At 37.8% G+C, this 8,226-nt stretch overlaps 1 protein-coding gene across 1 annotated transcript in view; it reads right to left on the bottom strand.

Annotated features, from left to right (window-relative positions):
* Positions 1-197: 197 nt before the first annotated feature.
* The window catches only part of LOC102291094, a 10,198-nt gene continuing 2,169 nt past the window's right edge, over positions 198-8,226 (bottom strand). The window contains exon 3 of the mRNA XM_042213621.1: positions 198-5,067. Within this exon, the coding sequence (XP_042069555.1) occupies positions 3,474-5,067 (1,594 nt within the window). The 3' untranslated portion in view covers positions 198-3,473. The remainder of the gene's footprint in view (positions 5,068-8,226) is intronic.

Below are 8,226 nucleotides of genomic sequence, written 5' to 3' on the forward strand. Positions count from 1 at the left end.
TTTCCTGCTCCTGTTTCACCCACAAGTAAGATGGATTTATTTATCTTGGTTGGATTTCTTTCACCAAAGGTAATTCTTCTTTTATTTCCAATGGTTTCCTCCTTTGTTTTTAGCTGGTAGAGAGTAGGAGATCCTGAACGGATCAGAACACTTTTAGAGATGATGTTGGATAAGTCTTTAGAGTTCCTGTAAAAAAAAGTTTATATTTTCTCAGTCCACATTTTATCATCACATGAAAAGCAATATAAGCAAACTTGTAAATACGATTTTTACTTTCAAAACTTTGGGGTCACTTAAAATACTAAGAGTTCAAGAAGTTCATTGTCATATACACCGCAAAACAAGTGGTTACGCACAGCAATGAAATTCTTAATTTGCAGGTTCCCTTCATACAACTAAATAAACATTTAACTAAAATAAAGAATAAACTTAACTCTGAGCATAGAAAATAATAAATAGAATAAAACAAGTGCTTATGTAGAACTTGTAGCTTTGGTGTGTTTGTAGTCAGAATTTAAAGTGCAAGAAGTTGCAACACTGTCACAGTGGTAAAATATTCAGGATATGTGATGATAAAATTGTTGTTATTGTATGAAGTTGTATTATATTGTATATAAATGTTCAAAATTGCAAATTTACAGGTCAAGTTATTGACAGCATTGTGACAGATAATCACTGTTCAACAATTAGTCAGTGATTCAGTAGCCTGATGGCCTGTGGATAGAAACCTTTTTTAGTCTGGTTGTCCTTCACACCCCTGTAGTGTCTTCCAGATGGCAGGAGCGTGAAAGCATGCACTGAGGGTGTGTGTGGTCCTTGATGATGTTGTGCGCACTTTTTCTGACCCAGGTGTTATAAATGTCCTTTAGTTTAACTTTCTTATTTTTTACTTTCTTGCAGAAAACACATTTTTATATGTTTGCATATAAACATGATTCAGTTTAGGCTACTCTCTTCTTGCTAGTTTGGTAGGTATTTGTTTCTTGCACCTTATGTTTAAATTTGACTCTCCCCTCACAACCTTTCCTCACAAAATGTTGAGCCAATGCTTTTTCAGTTTTCTGGACAATGTTGTGTCATCATTTTTGTTCTACACATTGTCAATCAAACCTAGAAGCAGTAAGTAAGCTTCTCAAACACCTGTACTTCATAAGCCCAACACAGCATCATTATATAACACAAAAACTATCACATCTAAAGGTAAAGTGCTTGTCCCTTGAAGTGGATCATTTTCCAACTTACGTACACAAATACATAACAGATTTAATGCAAGTTTTAACGGGCTGTGGATGTGAATATGCTGCAGTGCTAACTGATGCCACATGGTGGTGCCTCTCTCTGTACATTGGACTCAGGGCCACTCTAGTGAGAGCAAATAGTACATGCTCTAACCAACACCTTCAAGAGTGGAAACCTTGCTGCACTGGAATGCTGTGAGTTTAATCTCTGAGCCAATGCTAGCAAGTGCTAACAGCTGACATCACTAGCTTCTCCATCCTCACTTACTCATTGCAAGGCATCATAAAAAACATGTAGAAAGGACCGAAATACAGACTCATAGGCACATAGAAGCAAACAGAAAGTGATCTTTTATTTTCGCTGGTGTAGATCTAGAATATAAAATAACAACATCCAAAAACACAAGAGACCACTCCAGGGAAACACAACAGGTGCAAACAAAAATGGAACACATGACCTTACAAGGACCTAGGGTAAACTAAGGCTTTAAAAATATACAGAAAGTAATTGGGCAGAATGAACACAACAGGGTAAAAAGGCATAGCTGAATTAATGAACTAAACTAATAAAGGGATGATAAAAGAAGTTAAACTAAATACATGAAATAAATGTATAAATGACTACAAAAATAAATAGTAAGTAACTACCAGAGAATCACTAACAAAGATAAGGGCTTCACAGAACAATATTCAAAGCGGGAAGGCTAGACTCAAACACAGGGATCAAAATATAAATACTAAACTCGCACAGAAAAACAGTTTTTAAATGTTTAAGTTAATTGTTCAACACTGAAAGCTCTAGGGTCAAAGACCGAGGACCATGACAGCAAGTGATGAAATGAAGAAGCAAGAAGAAATATAGAACTATAAGAAAGAAATCAGTGCCATGTGTCTGCACTGAAAACCAACACAACAAACTGAGCCCACTGTCTGAATGGACACCAAAAAAAACCTGCAGTATAAATCGTGCACGGAAATCCAAGAAAAACGATGGGACTCTAGACCAGTTGCATTTGCTTTTGTAAGACCAGTTTTCTTTGAAAGTTGTTTGGATTTTTGGCCCACTGTTTAAAGTAGACCAAGCTCAGGGGTGTAGCATGAAGATAACCCTGTAAACCTGACAGTACAGTTTAAGGGGAGAAAGAGAGTTGAATGCATAGTATAAACTGTCATTATTTTCAACTATCAGCTCAGCAGCGGAAGAGAAGGTGGCGTTAATGTTAATAGAGGACATCGTTAGGCTTCTGAGTTGGTAAAACCAGAATGGCTACTGCACATGTCCCTTTCAGGAAAAAGTCTAGTTCCTGAAAAAATCACTCCATAACTGGAATTTTCAACTGGAACATCAATCAAGTCAGACTTCTGCCAACTAAGTTGTCACTCAAGCCAATCACTTTGAGTTAGCAATCCAAGATGGTGGCATTTCATGTAAACAGTTAACCATGTCGGTGGCACGCTGCGTGTGCACTGTGGAAAAGTGTACTTGGCACTCCTCTCACAAAATGTCTCATAACAACCAGACCAGTTAATTTTATCCATGTGCCTAAAAAAAACATGAGAGTCTGAACAAGTTGGGATTCTTATCCTCGGGAGCACATCTGGCCCCAAAGTTCCATACCAATACCCAGGCTCACAGAAAGCTGCCTGTTTGTGCCCCACACCCAATACCCATGTGCGCCCCACTGTTCATTACATGGTATCCCCATGCAGTAGATTTAGCAGAATTTTATACCAGATGCCATTCCTGATACAACCCTAAAGAGATTTATTTTCCCTCCCACATGTCCAAGAATCCTGCTTTGTTTTAGCCCTTCAAGAACACTTTAGAGAAAACAAGTTTACCTCAAGAGCTATTTACTACTGCTAAATATATTGTGGCAGAGTATGGTTTATGGCTTAGCTTCAGGGAAAAGGTGGAGCAGTAGGTTCAGGGGACAGTGCCATGGCAGGCTGGTCGGCACAGCTGAGATCCATCATACTAACCACACCTTTCCTATTTCAGTAGCTGCCAGGGCCCAGAAGAGGAGGAGAGGAGAACAGGACAGTACTGTGATGACCATAGGAGTGAGGTCAGATATATCATATGTCAGACAGAGATTGATGTTTTAAAGACACTCAAGAAACCTGAAATGTGATGACACTTCCAGCATTGAAAATTAATTTAAATTACTTAAAATTTGTTAGAAACTGAAAGACAAAATAATTTATATGTCTTTCACTTATTTGATGGCTTCTTTACTTATTTTTCCCACCCATTGCTTTCATGTATCGAGCTGCTCTCTTAGTTCCTTCATCCACTCTTCTTCTCATCTCGTCCAGTTTCTGGACCTTCGCTGTGTCTCCTTCCTTCTTCATCTCCTCAATCAGAAAGTCCAAGTGGACAATAGTGTACGCTGAATCAGCTTTCAGAGCGATCTGCTCCAGTCTGACAACATGTTGGTAGGACTCATCCAGTAACTGTGTCTTCTCTGCTGTATTTTTTTTCATCTCATTTTCAACATTTTCCAAAACGCTCAAATAGTTCTCACTTTCTGATTTATTCTTCTCATACTTCTGCTTCATATCTTTCATTGTCTTCTGAACTTTCCTTGTCTTGGTTACAAATTTATATTTTTCTTTCACATGATTTGTTGCAGGACACTTCCCTGTACATGAAGTACATTTACCATCTTTCATGACCTCACAGTGTTGAGGTTTCCAGGCCATTGTGCATCCAGGATAGTGACAGTTTTCCTCACAGACTGTACAGCAGACAACTCCTTGATAAAAAACCAACCCCCAAATCCCACCATCAACAGGTTCTTTATCTTTGTAGACCTCATCAATTTCTACAATGAAGTTCTCATTCCTCTTCATCTCTTCTTCATTTTCCTGCAGAGCATTTTGAATCTGTTTGAGTTCTGTCTGCTTCGTTTCTTTAGTTGTGATTCTTTGTTTCAGGTTTTCAATGCAGGCTGTCAGATTGATTCGTTTTCTCAGAACTTCTACACTTTCATACAGTTTCTGAGGTTCACCTTTTTCCAGAAAGGCTGTGAACAATTTCATTCCTCTCGCTGATATTTCATTAGCCTGTTTTAGGAATTCTTCTTCCTCTGTCCGTTCTTCATCCTGGCAGTTATTAAACAGGAAATAAATAGGCTGATTCTTCTCATTTTTGGCACATTTAATTTTTGCTTTTTCAAGAGCTTTGAGCGGGCTTTTAGGCTTTCTTCCATCTGAGTGTGTGATGAGAGCTACGATGTTTTTCTCCAGGTCTTTTCCAAACAGAGACATCATTGAATCAAACATGTATCTTGGTTTGTCATTCATTCGATTATCTGTTGCCTTCATCACTAGTCCCACTGCATGAACTTCATGAACTCCATCCTCTGATTTAAACAAGTCCAATAATTTTGGACTGATGAACTTATCGTGGTCAATCCCTTCGGTGTTTCCAAATCCAGGAGTATCGATGATGGTCAGAGAGAAGGGAAGAGTTTCATCTTCAAAACCAAAGATCTCGTACACGATCACATCTGATGTCTGACTTTCTGTCAGCTTTTTTTCAGTGTCCCCCTGAACGATCTGAAACCAGATTTCATCCTCCCACTTTACTCCCATGGTGTAGTTAACCAGAGCATTGATCAGAGTAGATTTTCCTGCTCCTGTTTCACCCACAAGTAAGATGGATTTATTTATCTTGGTTGGATTTCTTTCACCAAAGGTAATTCTTCTTTTATTTCCAATGGTCTCTATCTGTGGTCTCAGCTGGTAGACAGCAGGAGGTCCTGAACGGATCCAAACACTTTTTTTGATGATATCTTCATATTTTGATGAGGTGTTTCTGTTTCTGCAGAAAAAGTCGATAAGCTGATTTAAACACCATTTTAAATGTTTTTCATCCTTCTCTCGGTTTTTGTGAATCTGAAAGCATTTGGAAAACGTTTTGCTGTATTGGACCAACTTAATTAGTACTGTGTCACTTGTTTTGTTTTCTTTTAAGTTGTAGGTCCATCCAAACTAGGACCCATTAGGTCTTTGTCTGTGTGGAATGCATTGAGAGTAAGACAAAGGAATTTATATATTGAATTTATAAAGTACTCCAAGAAATTGAAAGAGAACAATAACATCAGTAGCTTATTTTCATTGCACAGCTAATGAGCTGTATTCCAGGAAACATGTACAACAAACTCCAAATTAAAAAATAAACTCAGAGTTGATTAACTCTCAGCAACATTGAGTTTCATATTTCAGAATAGCTGATCAGAGTAAGTTCAATCATATCTGAGTATGTTCACACTGGGTGTGTTCCAAAAATCTCCTGTTCCTAACCTCCTTTCCCTGACCTTGGTCAGGGAAAATGTCATCAAGGTCAAGGAGCAGCTGTTAGGAGAACAGCTAGAGATGATAGAGAGTGGTAATAATGCAGAAGATGGACTACAAAACATGCATCTTACTTCGCCACAATGTGTTTTAACACTGTTGTTTTATGGTTATATAAATGAGAACAGCCTGTGAAAAATATCACAGCATTAAAAAAGCTGGAATTTTTAAGAAAGAACATTTAAGGCTAGAGTCATTCATGTCTTCAGGAGCAGAAAGCCTTGTTTTGACATTAAAAAATACTGGATTTACAAAAGAGGCACAGAGCCAGTTTGTAACCTAAAATTGTGAACACAAGTGTATATGCATTTGGCCTTACGGCATAAGGATTTGTAAAGTTTTTCACTTTCAGGATAAGAATATTTAACTGAGTCACACAAATGTGAATTATAAAGTCTTCGGAACACAATTTACTGCTGTTATCGCAGTACCAAACCTCTGTCCTAAAACTCTTCAGTCAGTTCTCACAAGTGTTTAGATGCAAACTCCACCTATTGCTCCTAAATAACACTGTTTTTTTTAATGAAACAGAGCAGAAAAGAAATGAAATGAGCTTCTTTTTCTCATTATGCAATGAGCAACTTGTCATGCTACAGTAACACAGTAGTTAGGATATCTTGTGATCTGACAGTAAATCATGTTTTGTTTTCTTCTGCACATCGTACAAATAAGCTGTTCCACGCAGATTTCAGTGTCTAATACTTCAGCTCTCCTCTGAATAAATCTTGCACTATACCTGAGTCCTAATCCTCAGAAATGCACAGTGCTTTGTGATTTCTATCAGAAGAGTTACAGTATCTGTTGTATTGAAAGCATTGATTCTTTTTCAGCCTTCTCACATTTATCTGAATTGCCTCGCTGTTTTAAGAATGAAACACTTGCTCCCTCTTCAGGATTTTTGAGCCACTAATTCACATTCTCTTAACAAAATGCTGGTTTTTACTGAGGTGATCTTGCTCCCTCTTTATATAAAATGGTACATTATTATATAATTATGTGGATTGTTAGTAGGTTACGCTGCCTATTGTGACATCAATGACATTTGCCTCACTTGGTAAATCTGTCCCTAGTCTATAAAATTAAATCGATCTTATTTTCTAATATTTTCCTGCTTTGAGCCAGTGAAACTTGTTTCCTCCTCCCTGTTTAGGATTTCTGTCACAGCAGTAAAATTCCCTCCATTCATCAGTGATCCAAGCTCCAAGTAAAACTCACTACTAACTCCTGGTTCTTCCCACAGTCCAAAGACATGCAGTTAGTGGGGTTAGATTTATTGGCAGTTCTAAATAACCCATAGGTGTGAATGTGAAAGAGAATGGTTGTCTGTTTCTCTGTTAGTTCTGGGACAAACTGGCGACCTGTCCAGGTTGTACCCCACCTCTTGTCCTATGGTAGCTGGATTAGATTCCAGCCCCCCACGACCAAGACTTTAATGAATTTAAAGTTTTGTTATAAAATCTAAACATATTATAGACATCTCAGCTTTTACACCTTTTAGATTTTTCAGTACAGCTTTGAAAGGATGAGACATTTTAAACAAGGGATAGGGCTAAAGATCGAGCCAAGATAAAGTAAACCATTATGAACAAATCGACACATGTTGAGCTGGGAAATAACCAGAGCCAAATAGGATCTGAGCCCAATCCAGTCTGAAACTATGATCCTTGTAGACTGGGTCACAGTTTGATGATCAGTTACGGAGTCTATGAGTCTATCTTTGGGTTGATCCAGTTCTCGGTCGACCGAATGAGAATGATTAAGGTGATTTTTTTAGTGAAAACTATGTTGAGAGTTAATGTTGTTTGAAATTTAATGGCTTAATTTTAATCTGATCAAAGTTTAACATGAAATATTGGCAGAAAAGACTACCTGCAGCTGCTTTTAAAACTTTACTCTAAATACCTTTAGTTCAGTTTTAGAGACTTAAAGTAATTTCAGCTCATCTTCACTCAAATATTTTCATCATCTCCAAGATCCAACTGTGACACACATTTTTCTATTAGTGTGACTGCTTTAATTAAGACAAATGATTGTGCATTGATTCCCTGTAACTGGCAGTGTGACAGCATCACTGTTCACAAAGACTACAAATTTATTCTGAGCTGTGACATAATCGCTGTCACTGTCCTTATATACAGTACTAATGAGTTAATAAATGTAAAAGTACAAAAAACTAACAAAACTTAGATTTTGGGTTTTGTAAAATCTTGTGAATTTCTCCAAATTAATTCTCTCCTCTATGCACTTTGACAGCTACTTAATGGTGGGAGGAGTCAGAGAGAAACTGCCAGGAGGCAGGTTAGGTTCGCAGACTGTGAGTCAGTTACTGTGGTAACAGAGTTTAAGCTGACTCTTTGTGAAACAAAAAACAGGAGTTTCTCTGATGTCCAAGTTGTTAGCTAAACCAGCTTCCTAGAATAGGGCCCTGCTAAACTACAACTAATAAGAGGTGCAGCAGCTACACCGCTGTATGTATGTATCTTTGGCAAGAACCTGAGTGCAGTAAGGATTCATAGATGTACTTTGTGTTTCCTTCCTCCAACTAAATGATAACAAAACTGAAGTCCTCTTATGTGCCCCAGATAGACATAGACCCAGTATAATAAATGCTCTTGGTCCTCTTTCA

The sequence above is a fragment of the Haplochromis burtoni genome, unplaced genomic scaffold, assembly GCF_018398535.1.
Source record: "Haplochromis burtoni strain Fernald_Lab_line unplaced genomic scaffold, NCSU_Asbu1 Contig_461, whole genome shotgun sequence".
NCBI classification, from domain to species: Eukaryota; Metazoa; Chordata; class Actinopteri; order Cichliformes; family Cichlidae; genus Haplochromis; species Haplochromis burtoni.